The following is a 21711-nucleotide window of genomic DNA, read 5'->3' as shown; positions in this document are numbered from 1 at the left end:
AAACACTGCAGTTTTAAATACGGTGAGGCTTCTCTTTTATTTTATCGTAGCAGCACCAAGAAGAACGGTGAGCTGCGCTCTTAATACAAACCACCATGGTGACATATGGAAACATTTATGATGTCCTTCAAGACCAAAACGAGAGGTTGAACAGCAGGGCTTCACAATTTTGTGCAAGAATTTTAATTGCGATCTTTCAGACCAGTATTACAATTGTGTGTTCCAACTTTGATTACTTCATGTTGATAGCACTTGCAGTGATTATTTCGATTGTGGACAAAACCTCAGAATGTTAACTTTCAAAAGAGACCAAAACCTTCCAGATTCTCCAAACTGTTCAACACAGCATTCAATTTACTTTGGGTATGTGTTGGATCGTGATACTACCCGATTGTTCATTGAGTTAAAGTTAAGTAAACAGTGCCCTCTTCTGGGGAGCTTTGTTAGGGTTGCTGTCTATAAATGAAAAAAATGCAGTGGTTTGCGATTAAGCAATTGCTGTATGTCATATTGCAATCTCGATTAGATTTCGGCTGAAGCTTCCTTTAATCCCCAAGAGACAATGGCAAGCGAATGTAATTTGGTCCTTTGCAGCGACAACCACCAATGACGGCAACAAAAATGACACGTCTGTGTTGCAATCGGGCACCAATTCTCCACAGTATGGGTTTCTTAACTTCTCTATACAACATAATTCGTAATATCAATCATCAAAGAAAGTGAGCCGTTTGAGAGCCGGTTCTTTTTAATGAGTTGTGCCAAAAAAGCCGGTTCTCTAAAAAAAGACAGACTTCCTTTCACTACACAACGAGATCTCGTTGGCCGAGATCGGCGTGCAGACGAAAACTCGAACTGCGAGACCAAAACAACAATGGCAGATCTGCCTGACGAAAAGTTTGGAGTGCAGTAAATCTCTGTTTAAAAAAAAAAGTAATCGGGTAATAATGACAATTTTGTGGCAAAAAGGTTGCGTCCCGGGGACGCACGTTGATTTGAGACTATGCGTCCCCAGCAAAAATGATGCGTCTAGGACGCAGGGACGCGGGCAAACGAAAACACTGGACACACACACACAAATTGGTATTTATACATAAGTTTAGATAACATTTAGATAGATTTAGATGTGTTCTTCAGCAGTGAAAATTCATGTATACATGTAAATGTTTTAATGTGAATAAAACAATTTACCCACCAGATCACTCCGTTGTACGCTGAGTGGACAACAATCGACTGGTATCAGTTCTTCTGTTTGTGGGAGCAGCTGTCGTCATCCATGAAGCGAGTGGCGGAGTTGGTCGGCATCCAGGAAGGTTTCTTGGCCCGATCAGTTGGCGGAAAGATCGTGGCCAAGACTGAGATGCAACGCAGACAAATGGCAATTCACAAAAGGTGCTCTTGATATTCAATGATAAAATCAGAGATTGTAGTTATATCCTGCGATGGACTCAATTGACTGCAGAAAACAAATTAGTAATACAATGTCAGAAAACGTAGTGAATTTTAAGTAATGTTTTTCTTTTATTTTTGGATATTTTATCTTGTTTCTTGAAAAAAATTAAGGGGAGAATCATTAAAATAAGCAGAATAGTCTTGGATTTAAGAGGAACACTGTTTTTCGTCTGGGCCTTGGATCAGTGGACCAGCTCTACACACTCTGCAGGGTCCTCAAAGGTGCATGGGAGTTTGCCTATCCGATCTACACTCTGAGGAAGCAGAGCCTGGCGACTCTCAGGTGGGCTCTGGGGTTAAAGTCATTGAGGTGGTCAAAAAGATCCTAGGTGGCAAGGCCCCCAGGGTTGATGAGATCCAGGGGCCAGATTAGTAGATTAGAGAGGGAAAGAGCGGGAGGGAGAGGAACAAAAAGAGAGTGGGAGCATTAAAGAGAATGAGAGAGAAAGAGAAAAAAGACAGAGTTTGAAAGAGAGCGTAATAGAGAGAAAGAAAAAGAAAGGGAGAAAGAAACTGAAAGAGAAGTACAGAGAGACAGGGAAGAGAGATAGGAAGAATTAAAGAGAAAAAACAGAAGAAATAGAAAACAAATACAGACAGGGAGAAAGAAATTAGAAACAGATGAAGAGAAAGACAGGGAAAGTCATGTTTATTTATATAGCCCTTAATCACAAAGAATCTAAATTCCCTGCACAGACCACAGATTAATGCAAACCACAAAAGAGAAGAAAGAGAAAAAAAGAGGGAGAAGAAATAGAGGTGAGAGGGAAGAAAGAGAGAGACGGAAAGAGAGTAAGAGAAGAAATAGCGATAGAGAGGGAGAGAAAGAGGAAAAGAGAAATGAGAGAGTGGGAAAGAGAGAAAGAAAGCTTAAAAGAAACAATCATGAAGGAAGACAGCTACAGTGAACATATCTCAAACTAAGTCTTTTTCTCTTGTGCTTCTCTCAGTGTATTATTTCAGGCCAAATTAAAACCCTGTGTGGGCCTGATCCACGTGTTTGGCACATACGCCCGAACAAAACACACATCTATGGTGTGCTTTCACAGGTTCTTCACCACTTTGGTGCTGCAGGACCTGGTGAAGGAGGTCCCTTTGGGAGCAGTGGCTTCCAAATACAACTGCACTCGTGGACAGTTGCAGTCCCTCCAACAGTCAGCAGCCACATACGCAGGTTCCCTCCTCAAACTCAAAATGTGCTCACCTCATATTCAGAACTTCAAATCTTCTTCATCCGTCCCTCAGGTATGGTGACTGTGTTCTGCAAGCGTCTGGGCTGGGGCAATTTGGAGCTTCTGCTGTCCCAGTACCAGACCAGGTTGAGTTTCGGCATTCAACGTGAGTTGGTTGACCTGGTGAGGGTTTCCCTCCTGACTGCGACCAGGGCCCGGGCACTCTACGCTCGAGGTCTTTGCACCGTGGCTGAACTTGCCAGGGCTTCGGTCGGCGATGTGGAAAAAGCTCTGAGGAACGCGGTTCCTTTTAAGAGGTAGGCAGGTGGGAGTGTGTGGGAAATGTCCAGAGTTTGTGCAAACATGCTAATTGTTTTTTTTCTTTATTAGACTCTAGGGATCGGATGATATGGGTTTTTCAGGACTGATACAGATTCCGGTTATTAGTATTTGGCGGTGGCCTATAACCGATATTTGGAGCCGATATTTATTTGCTGAATAATGCAAAAAGAAACAAAGGATATTTGTTGTAAATTCAAGTAAAACTTTTTGAAATCTATAAAACTAAATAAATTAGCATTTCAAAACAACTAACATGACTAATCTGTCACCTAAATCAAGTCATGTTTATTTATATAGCTCTTAATCACAAAGAGTCTGAAACGGATACACAGAACACAGATTATTGCAAGCAGACTATTATTACACCATCCCCTCATCTAAAACCTACATGAGGGCAAGGAAAGACTCAAAAACCTCAATATGAGGAAAATGAAGAAACTTTGAGAAGGGACCGCACATGAGGTAATCCCCCTTCCAAGTGCAGGACATAAAATTAAGCTTAGCAGCAACTCGTAAAAAGGGACATAAAAACTCAAATAGGTCACGGATGTTTTTATGATAGATAAATAAAAATCACAATACAGCCAACATGACTTAAATTAACTTTAAACAAAAAGTGCAAAAAGGAAATTTCAACGGAACTCGCCAATTGAAAAGTGTGAGCGCTGCTGTTTAAGAGCCAGATTGACAAACTAATGTTATAGTAACAGATAATCACTCAGCCTTCCACTTTAGCGTGCGTTTTATGCTTTCTCTCAATCACAGACACACATGATTGATTGACGAACTTAATGTTATGATAAGAGCTAATATATCAGGCTCCACCTGAACTTGCTTCCCTAAAACAAGTTAACTACACTTTTAACGCTATCTCTTAATCACGCACACACTTTTCTACCGCAAGATTTCTATATTATCAGCGGCTTGATTTGCAGCCATGTTGGGACTCAAGAGTTAACAGAGATGTTGCTGTTTGCAGTCTTTGGTGTGTGGAGTCCGGAAATCTTTTAATTCGTTGTCTCCACCTCGGTCGCTTATCCAATCAGAAGGCGCGGGGTGGGTAGCAAGGAGAGGAGGGGCAAAAATAATTATCTCTACGAATAAATAAAAATTCAGATTACAATTTCCGTTAAATTCCCAAATATTGGGGTCGATAGTCGGGCCAACCGATAGTTGGTCTCTAGTATATAATACTGTCAAAGTATAAGGTTTTAGGCAGAAGTAAACTCTTCCCTCTGAGAGGATCCCAGACAGAAAAGTGTTGATAATACATTTTAAGAAATAATGTAATAATTGCATTTGAATCTCTACTTATTTAAACTATTTTATTAAATTTAATACATTTCAAGTATATGGGGCAGCTGCTGGAAAATAGCCAGTTGCCCTTAAATGGCCAACAGACTGTAGTTTGGACACCTTTACTATAAACCAAAGGGTTAAAATAAAGCTAAGTTATGAGTTGATTCCGGAGTTAAACCTTCGAAACTTTATTTATGACGGTACTACTTTGTGTATTCCGAAATGTGTTTATTAGTACATATACCGTACAATCTAGTTTAATGTAATAACTATATTATATTTAATTCAACCTTTTCTGATGTAACAACTGTTACATTATGACTACGTGACAACTATGTTATTATTGGGTTATTAACAGGTTGTAATTAGAAATAGGACTAAACTAGACTCGACCAGTAAAGTATAATCCTTTCATAAAGACACAAGGCCATCATCATTATTATTATTATTATTATTATTATTATCATCATTATTTATATTATTCTTATTATTATGCAGTCAAATAATTATTATTTGACCTGCTGTAATAGTGTTTGTAGCATGGGTCACCAACATGGATCTCATGGACACCAGGTAGCCCAGGCCAAAATGCATCCCGAGGGCCCATAAGGGCCCGTGATCAACATTTTTACTCGTCTGTAGCCTCTGTCATAAAATTAATCTCATGTGGCCCGCCAGTAATGTGTAAAAAAAATTTGTACACAAAAAAACCATTTAACCAGATGATGGCAGTTGCTCTGCCAGACGAAACATGCTGACTACAAAAAGCTAACTGGAACGCTGTGAAAAGTTGAAGCAACTGAAAGCTGTTTTAACGGCACAGCAGCACTTTTTCACAAGACCCTGCAAGTCAAATGAAATGAGGTGATTCCCAAGCAATGCAAACCTTTAAGGATGGTGAAATTATTAAAGACGGTTCAAAGAATGCCAGGCTGAATAGTCGTCTCTTACACATTTTCAGCTTACCAAACCTAAGCTGTTTTCTGAAAAGTTTGGAAGCCCCTGAGGTAGCCTCTTAAAAACATCTGAGTAGCCCGTGAACGGGTCGTGAAAACAGATCAGCAGTGATTGGCTATTGCAATTTTCTAGCAAATATGACTTCTAACAAGCATGATGTTTTGGGAGCTGACTAGGCCTATTTCAACCCTATTTTGATAAATACAACCTAGTTATAACTTAGAGCAACATAGTAATAACATAATTTGTTATATAAAACTGGTTGTCTTTCTTGTTAATCAGTAACAAAAAAGTAGCCCTTACCTTCAAAAAGATTGGTGAATCCTGATTGTAGCCCCATTAGTAGCAGGATTTTAATAGACTCTAAAGCTAAAACTCAACCACAAAGGACGGCCCTGAATTATTCTTTGGGGCCCCAATGAAAGCTCTCTTCTCTCTTCCCCAGTTCCAAGCGCGCGGTTGACGAGAGCGAAATGGAAGCAGCGGAGCGCCGAAAAGTCCGCTGCGTTTGGGTGAGCGGTGGGCGCGCTCTGACTGAGCAGGAAGCGGCCGTTGCTATCGTCTCGGAGGCCAAAATCCTCCTCCAGGGGGACTTGGCTCAGCTGGGGATCCAGTGGGACCCAGCCACGCTTCCTTCTGGTGCTCCTGAGGATCCAAAAGGATACGAGAAGATGACGGGGATTAGGATAAGAGAAGAGAGGGAAAGTAGGAATCATTTGAGGGTACAGGATCCAAAAAGCCCCTTGAGAAGTGTCACCCAAGAATTGGCTGAGATTTTATCCAGCCCGACGCTTCATATTCAACAACGTCCTGAAGACCTTCCTCAGGGGCCTCTCCCTCGGTTGAGGGCGCCAAGTTCCAGGTTAGAATATGGCACAAAGACAACTGATGATAATGAAGCTTGCGATAAATTACAGACAAAGCGTTCAAGGATCTTAAACAAAGTCCTCCAGTCCATACAAAGTGATAAAAAGGAACAAAACACTATTGGGAAGACTTCCCCAGTAGGTGAATTGGTCCTAGAAGGTCTGGACACACTTCCAATTGGGGAACAAAACATCATAGTGGACTCTCGTCCTTCTTCGGCCCCGTTATTCTCAACTGAAGCTGATCCAAGAAGTGCAGAGGCGGCCAGGTTTTCATCCCCGGAGCTCTACGGTGCCGGAAATGAAGAGGTCAAACAAATTGAACAAACCTTTGGGGACAGTTTTGAATTGGACACTCAGATCGAGACAATAATTGGTCAATCGGTACGAGAAGATGGACGGTTAAACAAAATTGAAGAAGAAACTGGAAGAAGACTCGGAGGACTTGAGGCCTGTGACGACAAACGCCCGTTGTTCAATATTTCTCTGACTGATACCCAGATGGAGCTGATTCCTCATACAGCTCACCAGGTCAGTAACAATCACCTTTTTTTTCCTTTTTTTTGTCTTGCGCCGCAAAGACTTTGCAAGCCGGTGATACAATGCTGTATTTTTTGTTTACTATGGGTCCCATAGTTTGCAGTGATGCTAAAGGAAACACCAAAAGCATAATAATCATGGAAACAAAACAACTGCAAAGCAGTTTTCTAAGGCCATGGTAATCCTCGCAAGTTGAGAAGGGACCGCACAAGTCCAACTTTGTCAGCAATAAAGAGCATCTTCCTCTGCCTCTCGGTGCTTTTGTGAGTCCAGAGCGTTTTATGTGTGCTCTACTTACGAACAAGATGGTTCGTAAGTTAAAAAAATTTGTAAGTTGCTTCAGTGCTACATTTTGTATGTTTAAGGTTTATATAAATATGTTTAAGGCTTGTATAAATAACATGTATTTTATGTACTAAAAAAAATAACATTTAATAAAATGTTATGCTCTATAAAGATAAATAAAGTGAAGTTTAACTTACTTACTTGTGGAAGATGGGATTCAAGAGTTAGGATACTTTTTCCTCTGCGGTACAAAGTGGGAGAAAAAAAGCGATCCAGCCATTTTCTGAACCACATCCATCTTTCTTATTCCACTTTCATTTCAAAAGAAATGGCTCGCCTCTTTTTTACTCTTTACACCAACCATATTAAATGCTGGTTTAAGATCAGGTAATTGTGTAATTTTGTAACTGTAAACTAGGAAGTATAAACCGTATTTCTTCTTCGGGGTGGATGCTGGGTGACCTCTCACAGCGCCACCTCACGCCGGTAGCTGCGGAAAGAAGCACTACAGTAATGTCCTGTACTCGGAAAAAGGTGCACACAATACAAAATCTAACTTACAGCAATGTCCGGATATTTTACAACATCCCGAAAAAAATGTTCGTATGTATCGTTTTTTTGTAAGTCGAATGGTCGTAAGGAAGGGAGCGTCTGTATTTAATGTGTACAACGGCAACGTGAGTGACGCACAGGCAGAAAAGGGGCGGGCGACTTTTTAGCCAATGAAAATTAAGAACACAATGCATGATGTAAATTCATGAAGCAGCAAAATGTAAACCGCGGTGCAGCAAGGGATTACTGTGCTACATCGTATATTACATATAAGCAGTGTTTGGGATAACAGTTATAAATATTTTTTTCATTACGGGGTAATCTAACAATTTTTTTTCCGGCCGTTACTGGCGGTCAAAAACGGTGCGTTACTTTGAATTAATTGAAGAAACTACCAGTCGTAGCGAGCCTACTGTGCTTAGATTGTCATCTCTGTACATTCAGGTTCGAGAAAATAAGTTTTAATGGTCTGTTCTGATACTTCCACAGAATTTTCCTGCCAATAATGACTCCAATGCCGCCGTGGAGGACCCAAACAAAAGCAACAGCTTCTTGTTCGACAGCCTGTATGAAAACTCTGAGGGTCGACAAGCTACTCAGGAACTGGCAGGGGCTGCCGACTGCAAATCGTCCCTGCAGGACAGAAATCGCAGTAAGCTTCTCGTCAACCAAGAAGCAGAAAAACAAGAAGCCATCCAATGGGGAGAGTCTTCGTTCAACCTGTCGGAGTGGGGCGACTCTTTACTAGTGGGCGAGCATTTTTTGGAGAGGCAGGAGGTCGGCAATTTTGAAGTTCTTCCTGAAGAGCACAAGGAAGCTGATCAGCGTTGTGAGACTGCGGAATGTTATAAGAAGGATGATGATGCTGTTTTGAAGCAATCCATAGCACCTCCAGGCACATTTTATTGCAGTCCTGGTCTGCAGGAGATCTTCGATTTCTGGCCTAGTATGTCTGACCAGCCTGTGCTAAGTAGCAAAGATAAACAAATGATTTCATCTCCAACATTGGCAAAACAGCCAAACACTGTCAATCTGAACCCAGAGTCTGATTCTGTCCAGCCACAAACATCTAAAGCTGAAACACAGAGGCCACCCTCTGCTGCAGACTTGATACCCCCTACTCAAGTAACCACACCTGTGACCCCCAGAATCAAGCTAACCACCGCTTCTGTACAGTCCCCCGTCCATCATGAACCTCTCAGTCAGTCCACACCTTCAGGCATACCTCATGGAAAACCTCCAAAACCTGAGCAATACAACAACGGAACATCTGGTCCCCAAACCAGGTCCCCCACAGACAGGGAACAGAGTTCTTCACCCCCACCGCCACCAGACTCCTATAAGGGTTTTTCACTTCAGCTTTCCCAGGATGCATCCCTGTCCTCCAGTAACTGTAGCGCCTTCACTATCATTGACGTTTCCAGCTCCAAGTATCTTTTTCAGACTTTCATCGAGGAGTGGAGAACGAAAGAACGCTACTCGCTGGCTTTGGCCTGCCAAAGGTTCGAACACCAGCAGGAACGTGAAGGTGAAATAGAAGGAAAACATAAGCTATATGATTAGTAACGGGCCAATAGAAGAAAAATCCAGACAATTAGTCCCTTGATGCAAAGCTGTAATATTCTATCAAACGACACTTTTTAGAAAGTTTTGAAGCATTTATGTTCCCCATTAGAACAGGGTGTTTCCAAAAAATGTGATTCAAATATGACTATTTTTTTAATTATAATTAATACATGTATTTCTCTTTACTAACTCAAAAGCAGTTAATTTGTGACTAAAATGATAGTCAGCAGATGTTTTCTATAATATTCTTATCTAAGCAACGGTGGGGACAGTTCACACTGGGACACAACATATTATAGAGATTTTAAACATGAAAAATGCAATAATAACTGAAATTGACATTAGCTGAGGAATATTATAATGGTGATCCAGAAATGATAAAAAAACAAGAATCTATTAGATTTTTCTCACTTATATTTGTAATAGAAGTCAATCAAACATGACTGGGACAAAGCCTTTTAGTGTACTTGTACTACAATCATAGTAATTTATTTAAAAATGTGTCCTATGGCAGAGAGCAGTTAAGCATACAAGAAAATATTTTGAAAATAAGAATAAACCAATTTTACACAAAATATAGCATTGAATGTGATCGGTATTCAAATGGCACCAAATCACGGGAACGACCCATTTATTCTACATATTTTCAAAGCATTGGCAAACTTTAAACATTTTTGGAAAAGTGCCAGGGAGCCACTTGTTTGCGCTAAGTAGCTGTATGTGACTTGCAAGCCGCAGTATAAGGATCCATGCTTTAGATTTTGTCCCATATATCCAGCGTAGAATAGAATAGAATAGAATATACCTTTATTGTCATTGTTACAAAATGGGTTAACATATTGTGACAACGAATATGATGCCCTTTGTGTAAACAGGACAACCGAAGCTCCGAGCGGCTGACGGTTTCCCTGTTAGAGGCAGCGATGAGCTTCTGCTGATCGGCCTGTCCGTTTGTTGGGGAGCAAGAGACGCCTTTTACGTGTCCTTTCAGCAAACGCAGGAAAAAGGTACTGAAACAAAAACTCACTGGAATGTACCATGTGCATCTACTGCTGTATCACGAGCAGGCAATGTCATCCAGACTGGGCAAAGATTTTCTGGGTTGTGTTGTTGACTCTCTAAATTTCTTCGTCACAGCAGTAAATGTCTTAAACAAGCTCAATAGACTGTGAAAAAAACATCTTGCCTATCTATAGAAAAACTTCTATCCATAAATTATTCGTTTTTTCTTTTTTTTTTTGCACAATGTTGCTGCTAATGTCATGTCAACAATGTACATTACCTTGTTATCAATGACAAGTCAAGGCATATTAATTTGTACAATTACATTGTATTAATTACAGAAAGTATTTAAAGAATGCACACACCACCACCATCGTCCTTCTCCCTCAAGGACAAGAAACCCTGTTTGAGGTCTACATTACTTATAAACAATAGAATACAGGCGTTTCTTAAGCCTAGATTTAAAAACTTCCATTGAGGTTGCAAATCGTATTTTAGGGGGCAAAGCATTCTACAGCCCCAGGGCTCTGAGCAGCAACATTAGGGCGCTCTTACACTTTTTATTCAGTTATAACGCACATTTTTTTTTGTTCCAAAAAATGATCTCAATGTTTAGGTGTGCGTTATACATGATGTTTTACGGTAGTGCATTACCATATTTGAGCACTAATGATCTAGTGGTTCAAATTCGGCACGCTGACTGCCACGATCCAGGTTCAATTCCCGCATTCCGTTGTGATAATTTTTGACATGTTTTTGACTTCCTATGCTTACTTTGAGCTAAAAAAATTGAAATATAATTGTATACAAATTTTTATTCAAACATTAGGGGTGTGCTATATTCCCAAATGCACGTTATACAATAAAGACCATTCTATTCTATGTTGTCGTTCGGGCCCAGGTCTGAGTTCAAGTCTGGCCCCTCCGGATGTGGATGCCGGCTTGCCAGTGTCCGAGAGGGTCTCGCACGTCAAGGCCCTCCTCAGTCGGACTTCGTCTGTTCTCACTTATGATGTCATCAAAGTGTACAAGACGCTGGTGCTGAGCTGCAACATAAGCTTGGAGGGGAAATGTGAAGACCCAAAGGTAAGGAATGTTACTCAATTATATTTTTTGGGGCATAATTAAAAAAAAGCAGGAGGAAAATTTTACACTGGAGCAATTTGGGCGGTCAATACAATATTTTTGCCTACACTTTATTTACCAATTCAATTAAAGAGCCGAGTTAATTTCCTTTTAAACTCATCTTGCCTTTCTGAGTACCACGTTTGTTTTTCAGATAATTATATTAGGGAAAGGTTTGAAACACGTCTTGTCTAATAATTTGAAGTATGGGCTACATAGCAATTTTAAGTGAATTATTTTTACCGTTTTTGATAGTTCAATGTACTTTATCCTATCCATACACACTCTTGGATTTATGGAGTTTTCTTTTAATAATCTGCAGAAGAAACTTGAACCCCACATAAACAAAGAGAACAAAATGAAACAAAACAATAGGCTGTTGGATTTTGGCTGGTACCATGAATATGTAAGGCAATTAGTCCAAAACATATTCAATTGTCGATTTTGCGGTCCATAGAAATTATTGATTGATCAGTCCAAAGAAAAAATATCTAGGTACAGAAACCAATGAAGAACTTGCAGTGCTGAAACAATCAACTTTTTTAGAGGACCGGTGACTGGGACAGTGCAGTGGGGAGACTTCCTGCTTCAAAGGCTCCCCTGGTTTCTTATCCAATCAGAAGGCGTTGCGTCAGAGACAGAAGGCAGAAGAGGGGAAAAAAAGGCTCGGACTGGCTGTTGCTCAGTGTCGTGCTAAAATATTGGCTCTATCGACTTCATATTATCGCAAAACCGATCTCCGTCAAATTCCCCAATATCGGTGCCGATAATCGGCCTGCCCGATAATTGGTCGACCTTGAATCCAATTCATGGTGAAATTGTCATATGGCAGGGGATAGAAACCTATGGTAATTAGTTAATGCGTTTCGCACACCCAGTTTCCCAAATAAATACATTAAAATAATAAGTATACAGTAAGTACAACCTATGTGTAATATGTGTCCGTTTGATCAAATAAAATTATAAATAAACATGTAAAGGAAAAATTAAATTTTATTTACCTTTAAATGTAATGTGACTTGTGCTGGTTGAGGAGAGTTCCTGGGTGGCTGGGGGAGGAGACAGTGAATTTGAATTAAAACTGATTTTATCATGCCTTTAGAAGATTCTATTGCTCCTTATTCTAAATTATTATCTAAATCGTCGACTGGTTACGGTTGAGTCCTCAGCGATAGTAACAATGTGTGGGCATTCTTCATATATTTTATTATCTCAAGCTTAATTTCCATGGTTCTCATCTTCTTGCTTATCCCTTTTTTTAACTGGCCCAACAAATTTGAAGTTTGTTACACTATATTCTGAACTGAATGAAGAGAGAGAACAGAAGCATTGTGAGAAGGAGTGTAGCTCAAAGCTTAATAGCATATGATGCACTTTATACTCAGAGTCAAACACATGAACAATGCAAAATAACTTGTTGTTTGATGTTGTATAGTAGGGGCAAATGCCGTAAAGAGGCGCAAAAAATACAAACAAATATTAAGTGAAAAGGTCATAAGGTGGGATTGCTGTATCTCAGGATCTACGACAGGGGTCGGGAACCTATGGCTCTTTTTATGATTACATCTGGCTTGGAGATGAACTAGAATTTATGTGATCATTTACTGTCTGTTACATGCAAAATTGTAAATGGCAACTGCAAAGCTGGGACAACACCATGTAAGCATTAGCTTCAGACCAGATTTTAGAGGTCACAGTTTTAACTACATTTAACAGTCAAATTGTCACACCAACAGACCCTGTTTTGGCTGTGCAATTTTTTTGAATTTTGTCTTAAAATATTTGGTGTTGCTCTCTCAAAAAGAATAATCCAAATATTTTTGCTTTTAGGGCTCTTTGGGTCAAAAGGGTTGTTGACCCCTGGTCTACAGTATATAGTCTTTTTCAGTATAGTCTAAAATGCAACCTGTAGTACAGTATAACAACATTCAACGTACTATTAGATAAATACCCTTCTTTTTTGCCACTCATGCCATGGAACATCAAATACACTGTTATATGCAAAAAAATGGGTAAAAACATCCATCCATCCATCAATTGTCTTCCGCTTATCCGGGGTCGGGTCACGGGGGCAGCAGCCTTAAAAGGGAAGCCCAGACGTCCCTATCGCCAGCCACCTCCTCCAGCTCATCCGACGGGATCCCGAGGCGTTTCCAGGCCAGTGTGTCTTGGGTCACCCCCGGGACCTCCTGCCAGTGGGACATGCCAGGAACACCTCCCAAGGGAGGCGTCCAGGAGGCATCCTTATCAGATGCCCGAGCCACCTCACCTGGCTCCTATCAATGTGAAGGAGCAATGGCTCTACACAGAGTCCCTCCTGGATGACTGAGATTCTTAACTTATCTCTAAGGGAAAACCCAGACACCCTGCGATGGAAACTCATTTCGGCCACTTGTATCCGGGATTGTGTTCTTTCGGTCATGACCCAATGTTCATGACCATAGGTGAGGGTAGGAACGTATATCGACCGGTAGATCGAGAGCTTTGCCTTTTGGCTCAGCTCCCTCTTCACCACGACGTACCGGTTCAGGGTCAGAATGACGGCAGACGCTGCACCGACCCGTCTGTCGTTCTCCCATTCCATCCTACCCTTACTCATGAAAAAGACCCCAAGATACTTGGACTCCTCCACTTGGGGCAAGATTTCATCCCCAACCCGGAGGGAGCATGCCACACTTTTCCTGCTGAGTACCATGGTCTCGGAGGTGCTGATCCTCATTCCTGCCGCTTCACACTCTGCTGCGAATCGCTCCAGCGAGAGCTGGAGACCACGCCATCTGCAAAAGCAATGACTCAATGCTGAGGCCCCCAAACCGGACTCGATCCCCACCAAGGCTGCGCCTAGAAATTCTGTCCATAAAATTTAGGAACAGAATCGGTGACAAAGGGCAGCGCTGGCGGAGTCCAACCCTCACCGGGAACGAATCCGACTTACTGCCGGCAATTCAGACCAGACTCTGGCACCAGGCATACAGGGACCGTACAGCCCGGATAAGACTGGGCGGTACCCTGTATTCCCGTAGCACCCCCCACATGGCCTCCCAAGGAACACGGTCGAATGCCTTCTCCAAGTCCACAAAACACATATAGACCGGAAAGGGGAACTTTAATGCACGCTCTGCAGGGAAATAGAGCTGGTCCAGTGTTGCACAGCCGGCACGAAAACCACACTGTTCCTCCTGAATCCGAGATTCAACCTCCTGGTGGAACATCCTTTCCAGTACCCCTGAATAGACCTTACCAAGGAGGCTGAGAAGTGATATTCCCCAGTAGTTGGAACACACTCTACGGTCCCCCTTCTTAAAGAGGGGAACCACTACCCCAGTCTGCTAGTCCAGAGGCAGTGTCCCCGTTGTCCACGCGATGTTGCAGAGGCGTGTCAACCATGACACGCCCACAACATCCAGAGCCTTAATGAACTCCGGGCGAATCTCATCGACCCCTGGCCCTGCCACCGAGGAGCTTTTTGACCACTTCGGTGACTTCAACCCCAGAGATACGAGAGCCCAACTCAGAGTGCTCCGGCTCTGCTTCCCCAGAGGAAGACGTGTCGGTGGGATAGAGAAGGTCTTCGAAGTACTCTGCCCACTAATTCACAACGTCCAGGGTTGAGGTCAGCAGCGCCCCATCGCCACTATACACAGTGTCGATGACACCTCTCCCCCACTAAGACGCCGGATGGTGGACGAGAATTTCCTCGAAGCCGTTCGGAAGTCGGCCTCCATGGCTTCGCCAAACTCCTCCTATGCCCAAGTTTTTGCTTCGACAATGGAGCCGCTTAACATGGTCCACTCGGACTCAATGTCCCCCGCCTCCCTTGGGACATGGGCAAAGTTCTGCCGGAGGTGTGAATTGAAACTTCTTCTGATAGAACAATCAGCTAGCTGTTCCTAACAGACCCTCACAACATGCTTGGGTCTGCCGGGTCGGACTGGCATCTTCCCCTGCCATCGGATCCAACTCACCACCAGGTGGTGATCAGTTGACAGCTCCGCCTCTCTCTTCACCCGAATGTCAAGCAGATGCGGCCGCAGGTCCGACGAAACGACGACAAAGTCAATCATCGAACTATGGCCTAGGGTGTCCTGGTGCCAAGTGCACATATGGACACCCTTATGTCCGAACATGGGGTTCGTTATGGACAAACTATCACGGGCACTGAAGTCCAATAACGAAACACCACTCAGGTTCAGGTCAGGGGGGCCGTTCTTCCCAATCACGCCCCTCCAGGTCTCACTAACATTGCCCACGTGAGCGTTGAAGTCTCCCAGCAGTACGAGGGAGTTCCCAGGGGGCGCGCTCTCAAGCACACTCTACAAGGACTCCAAGAAGGGTGGGTACCCTGAACTGCTATTTGGTGCATAAGCACAAACAACAGTCAGGACCTGTCCCCCCACCCTAAGGCGGAGGAAGGCTACTCTCTCGTCTACCGGGGTGAACCCCAACGAATAGGCGCTGAGTCGTGGAGCAACTAATATGCCCACACTGGCTTTGCGCCTCCCACCACGGGCAACTCCAGAGTCGAAGAGAGTCCAACCCCTCTCAAGAGGACTGCTACCAGAGCCCAAACCGTGTGTGGAGGTGAGTCCGACTATATCTAGTCGGAACTTCTCAACCCACCAACTCGGGCTCCTTCCCTGCCAGAGAGGTAACATTCCATGTCCCAAAAGCCAGTTTCTGTAGCCGGGGATCGTCGCGCCAAGGACCCCTCCCTTGGCCGCTACCCAGCTCTCTATGCACCCGACCTCTTTGGCCCCTCCTACACGTGGTGAGCCCATGAGAAGAGGGACCAACGCTGTCCCTTCGAGCTGTGCCTGGCCGCCAGGCGCTCGCCAGCGGACCCCACCTCCAGGCTTGGCTCCAGAAGGGGGGCCCGGTATCCTGCGTCCGTGCGAGGGAAATTGTGGACCAATTTTTTGATTCTTCATAGAGGTCTTCTAAAAACAAAATAAGAAAAAAAGACAAACACAAAAAAGTGCTTGAAATTGAAAAAGGTGTACGAATCCTGTATATTTGACCCAATTATATTTACAGTGTCATCAGCATTCTATATTATGTGTGAAATAATTCTCGAGGAACCATTTTTATTTTTTTTTTCCTCTCTCCCCCAGGTGGCATGCTGGTTGTTGGACCCCAGCACAGAGGAAAGAACTTTGGCCAATATGATCACCGTATACTGTCCAGAAGATCTCCCTCTGTTAGACGGCCTCGGTAACGCCAACATTTACTGTCCCAGGGTGAGGGCGACGACCACGAGCGTGCTCGTATATGCGGTCATGAACCATCTCAACAATTTACTGGACAAAGACGGCATGCTGGGTACGGTTCGAGAAGAAGGGAGATTATCAGGAGCGGTTATGTATGAGAGGCCGTTCGTAACGTCATACTCTCACACATGCAGAACTATACATTTGTACAAACGCTGTCATACCCATGCACAAACACTTCTGTACACTCAAATACATACTAATACAGATACAGACGCTCCCCTACTTACAACCATTCGACTTACAAAAAACGGTAGATACAATCATTTTTTTTCAGGATGTTGAAAAATATCCGGACATTGCTGTAAGTTAGATTTTGTATTGTGTGCCCCTTTTTCCCAGTAGAGGACAGTACTGCAGTGCTGCTTTCCGCCGCGGCCGGCGTGTGGCGCTGTGAGAGGTGATCTAGTTTCCTAGTTCGTGTGTAAACATTCTATACCAGGGGTCAGCAACCTATTCGGTGTGGAGTGCCACTTTCAAATTTCCTTGTAAATCAGTGTGCCCCACCAAGATTAATGACTCGCACAATATTTTTTTTTATATCCAACAGAGCTGTAATTTTACACCAGTCCAATTATACAACATGGATATACATTGAAATCGTATAACTGACCAATTTTATCTTTCACTATTGTTGTTCATCAACAAACTAAAAAATGAATGTGAGCAACAAGTGGAAAGGCCTGTAGACATTCATGACTTTAACCATTCTTCATCAACAATGAACTACAATATAAAAGCAGTGATATGGAGAGCTACCATACCATTCATCAACAAAATCGTATTTCAGAAACTATCAAAACTTGAAACACACTCACATTAGAACTTTTTATTCAGGATTTAGCAGGGGGGGTCATTTTACCCACAAAAATCTGACTCCCTGCTAATATGGACCCTGTTTGAGATATAGACTTGTGACTTCTAGGGTAACCTTCTGTGACACAAATATGTCAGCACAGTGATTTTGAAGATCTTCAGAACGCTTCTCATAATATTACTATTATTAATAAAAATAATAGTAGTAATAAAACGAACTAGATTTGTCGAACACCTATTCAGTAACACATCACAAAGTGAAGGTATTCCTCTGTTGTTGGATCCCAAAGCTAAAAAACATAATAGGTTTAAAGTGTGTTCAAAGTGTGTCTTACTTTGCAGTATACAGTATAGGCAGGGAATTCCAATTTTAATTGAAAAAAAAAAAAGATTTGTTTACACCGCGGGATTCAATGCAACCAGGGTTTCATTCACAATAAAATACATTACATATGGCTATCATAGTACATCAAATAAAAGCTATTTGTGTACGATTAATTGTGATCGTGGATATCATAGCGTACATTGATTCGTTTCCGGTGCCGGTGACTTTTGCTTTCGCTTTAACAATCGCATTTTGTAGAATACGATCGCGCTTTATTGTTTTAATAAACGCGTTATATAGACTACGATCGCTTAATTGTTTTAATTAGCTCGCTTTATTGTTTTAATAAACTTATTATATAGAATGAGTTCACTTTTGTCAGAGCGCAGCAAAATGCGCGTTCATGCGAGGGGGGAGGATTTTGCAGGGCAGTCGGATTTGGGCACGACACCGTACCTGGACACAGCGCATTTTAATGTATCTGCCTTTTTCAGACTCGTCCTTGAATTCATGTTCATATTTCGTCTCGTAATGACGTTTAACACTTGACGTGCGAGGTACAACGCTCTCGAGGCATGCACAAACAACACGGTCATTTTTTGCACAAAACCCCATTCGTCTGTCCACGCTGGCTGGAAAGAATGAGACTTTTACGCTCGATGAGCAGTCATGATTTGGCTGTCGTGATTCGTCCATTTATCGCGCGCCGGTGTTTCTGTGGGAGGGTTAAAACAGATCTCTCCTCCTCTGCGAGGCACCGTGCAGACACACGCTCACCGTAAAGCCGCTAAACAATGAAAGCGCGCGATGACAATTTCAAAATTTCAGGTAAAAAAACGCGCATTTAAAAAAAAAAATCATCATTACTTTGCCGTGCGCTCGCGTGCCACTGCTGGCACGCTTGCCATATGTTGCCGACCCCTGCTTTCTACTGTATGTCCAGCGCTAAGAACTTTGATATTTTTATCGTTTAATATCTCGTGCATCCATTCAATATGGTTGGTGTTAAGATGAGGCGAGCTGTTTCTTTTGAAATGAAAGTGGAATAAGAAAGATGGATGTGGTTCAGAAAATGGCTGGATCGCTTTTTTTCGCCCACTTTCTACCACAGAGGAAGAAGTCGCCTAACTCTTGAAGCTCATCTTCCAAAAGTAAAACTTTACTTTATTTATCTTGATAGGGCATATTATTTCATAAAATGTTTATTTTTTTAGTACAAAACAATAGAGGTTACTTATACAAACCTTAAACATACATTTTATACAAAATATAGCACTGAAGAAGCTTACTAACAAATTTAACTTACGAACGATCGTCCGGAATGTATCTTGTTTGTAAGTAGGGCAGCGTCTGTACTCTCGTGTGTGTGTGTGTGTGTGTGTGTGTGTGTGTGTGTGTGTGTGTGTGTGTGTGTGTGTGTGTGTGTGTGTGTGTGTGTGTGTGTGTGTGTGTGTGTGTGTGTGTGTGTGTGTGTGTGTGTGTGTGTGTGTGTGTGTGTGTGTGTGTGTGTGTGTGTGTGTGTGTGTGTGTGTGTGTGTGTGTGTGTGTGTGTGTGTGTGTGTGTGTGTGTGTGTGTGTGTGTGCGCGTGCGTGCGTGAATGAGGGTATAGTAGAATGTATGTGACAGCATAGTAGTGTATGTAGTAGAGAATAGTCGTACGTGTGGGAGTATAATAGTATTTATAAAAAAACTATGTGTCCTGTGACAGAATTTTACCGGAGCGTGGAGATGCCCTCGCAAGTGTGTCTGGCTCTTCTAGAACTCAATGGTGTGGGCTTCAGCGCTGACGAGTGCGAAAGGCAAAAGCACGTCATGCAAGCTAAACTGGCGGCACTCGAGTGCCAAGCGTACGAGCTAGCAGGGCACAGCTTCTCCCTCACTTGCATTGACGACATAGCGCAGGTCACTTGTAATTTGAGAGTTTAGTCTAGGAAGCGTTTAATTTTCCAAGCCAATACTCAAGTTCTTGTGTAGGTTCTCTTCTTGGAGCTCCATCTTCCTCCGAACGGCGACGTGGGTGCATCAAAAAGCAAGAAGACTCTCGGTTATACCCGAAGAGGTGGGGGTCGACTTCGGCTTGGAAAGCAATTCAGCACGACCAAGGTTAACTGAATTTTGATTTTCTCTTGAAAAACACGCTAGTATTAACATTACAGTACGATTGAACGGTGCACCTAGAAGTAGTAATGGTGCAACAATAGTACTGTGACCAGTTTACACGTAAACGGGACTAAATTTGCAGTATTTTGTTCGCTGGTACACTCCTGTTAAACAGCGCAGTTGTATATATTTTTTTTGCAACAACTGGCATAAGAAACTGAATTGTCAGTGTGTGTGTGTTGGTAAATTCACCTGGTTGTACAGCACGTGTACATTTTAGTGGTATAACACAACACAGCACTGCAACATATTTACACGAATATACGACCAAATTTGCAGTGTGTACTGGTACTAAGAATTGGGTCGTTCGGTACAAGTACATGTTTCAAAGACACTGACAACTTTACTCGCATATGGGATCAAATTTGTGATTTGTGCTGGTAATACAAATATTGTGATTGAGCTCAAGTACATGTTTAAATGGTTAACCAATGGTTCTGTGACAAATGTATTCGCATATTGTACTTTTATTTGTAGTTTGTGTTTGTAATAGCAATCCAATCAAATGTCACAAGTGCAGGTTTTAGTGGTTCAACAATGACACTGAAACAGTTTTATCACTCCCTGTGACTGTATTTTAGTGTGTGTTGGTAAATTAATCTGGTTGTACGGCACATGTGGTGTAACACGGTACTGCAACCAATTTACTCACATATGGAACTACATTTGCAGTGTGTTTTATTTATAACAATCTGGTTGAACGCCGCAAGTAGATGTATCAGTAGTACATCAAAGGCACTTTGGCTGATATCCCAGTACATGTGACTAAATTTGGTTTGAGCTGTGAAAACAAATCATCCTTGTCACATAGCACATGCACATAGCACATATTTCGGTTGTGCGGCAATGGTACTGTGACTAATTTACTAGCATATGGAACTATATTTAAAATGTGTGTTGGTCGATTACACTGGTTGTACAGCACTTGTGAGTTTTTGTGGTACAACACGAAACTGCGACTAATTTACTTGCCTGGTTGGAACACTGCTATAATTTTGAACACACTCCTTTAAACTATTTGCCCAGTTGCACAGCCTTCGGAGCGTGCTTATTATGAATGCTGGGTCTTGTTTGTTTTCTGAAAATTTACTGCACTTACCGGTAACTTGTCTGGCATATAACAATGAAAAGTATACTAAAACCTGAGTTATTCTGTTTAGGCGCATTGCATTGCTCTTCTTTTAAACAGCACTGTCTTTGTACTGCGACCAATTGATTTGCATGTGACCAAATTTGCAGTGCGTGCTAACAATCTGGTTGAACGGCGACCAATTTTATTGCAAGTGCAAACCTATGTGCGTGTTAGTCAAAAAAGAATACAGTTGCATGAACAGGTTTTAATGGTGTAACACTCCAGCCAACAGGTACGTGTTTTAATGTGAATCAACGACAATGCAGTAAATTTACCCGCATTTGCGACCAAGTTCACAGTGTTTGCTAAAAAAAAAAAAAAAAAAAACTAGTCTTACGGCGCAGACATATTTAGGTGGAGCAACAATGACACGGCAACAAATTAGGTCACATATTCGACCAAGGTAACATTGTCTGGTGGTGTAAAATTCATCCAGTTGCACAGAATATATTTGAGTGATGTAACAATTGCACTGTGATTGATTTAATCACATATGCAACTAAATTTAAGGTGTGTTTTGGTAAAAGAAATCACAGAGGCTTGATGCAGATTGGAGGTAAGATTGGGCCTAAAAACTCAGTCTGACTTGAGCAGGCCTGCAGGTATTAAGCACAAACCAGCCTGAGCTTGACAAAACAACTTGATTTGAGGGACCAAGACCGAAGCAAAACAGAATTTTATATTTTATTTTTGAGGACTCGGCTGGAGGAGGAGTGGGGATTTTGGCCGAGCGTGAGAGTTGGACGTAATCCATAATAGCAATCCTCCAGAGAAAAAAAGAAACAAAGAACAATGACTGGTGGATAATTTACAAAAAAAGTGGGGGGCAGTTACAGAGAGGCCTGGCTTGAACCT

At 42.3% G+C, this 21711-nt stretch overlaps 1 protein-coding gene across 4 annotated transcripts in view; it reads left to right on the top strand.

Moving 5' to 3' along the window:
* The window catches only part of polq (polymerase (DNA directed), theta), a 56497-nt gene that overhangs the window by 15857 nt on the left and 18929 nt on the right, over window positions 1–21711 (top strand). For all 4 annotated transcript variants that reach the window (XM_088342746.1, XM_088342744.1, XM_088342745.1 and 1 more), the window contains 10 exons: window positions 1196–1389; window positions 2499–2623; window positions 2695–2938; window positions 5665–6616; window positions 7952–8990; window positions 9904–10035; window positions 10932–11116; window positions 16267–16474; window positions 19273–19466; window positions 19539–19667. In XM_088342746.1, the coding sequence (XP_088198872.1) occupies window positions 1196–1389; window positions 2499–2623; window positions 2695–2938; window positions 5665–6616; window positions 7952–8990; window positions 9904–10035; window positions 10932–11116; window positions 16267–16474; window positions 19273–19466; window positions 19539–19667 (3402 nt within the window). The remainder of the gene's footprint in view (window positions 1–1195; window positions 1390–2498; window positions 2624–2694; window positions 2939–5664; window positions 6617–7951; window positions 8991–9903; window positions 10036–10931; window positions 11117–16266; window positions 16475–19272; window positions 19467–19538; window positions 19668–21711) is intronic.

Source organism: Urocampus carinirostris, chromosome 8 (genome assembly GCF_059441175.1).
Source record: "Urocampus carinirostris isolate Australia breed hairy pipefish chromosome 8, RoL_Ucar_1.0, whole genome shotgun sequence".
Classification (NCBI taxonomy): domain Eukaryota; kingdom Metazoa; phylum Chordata; class Actinopteri; order Syngnathiformes; family Syngnathidae; genus Urocampus; species Urocampus carinirostris.
This window is presented reverse-complemented; position numbering and strand designations above follow the sequence as displayed.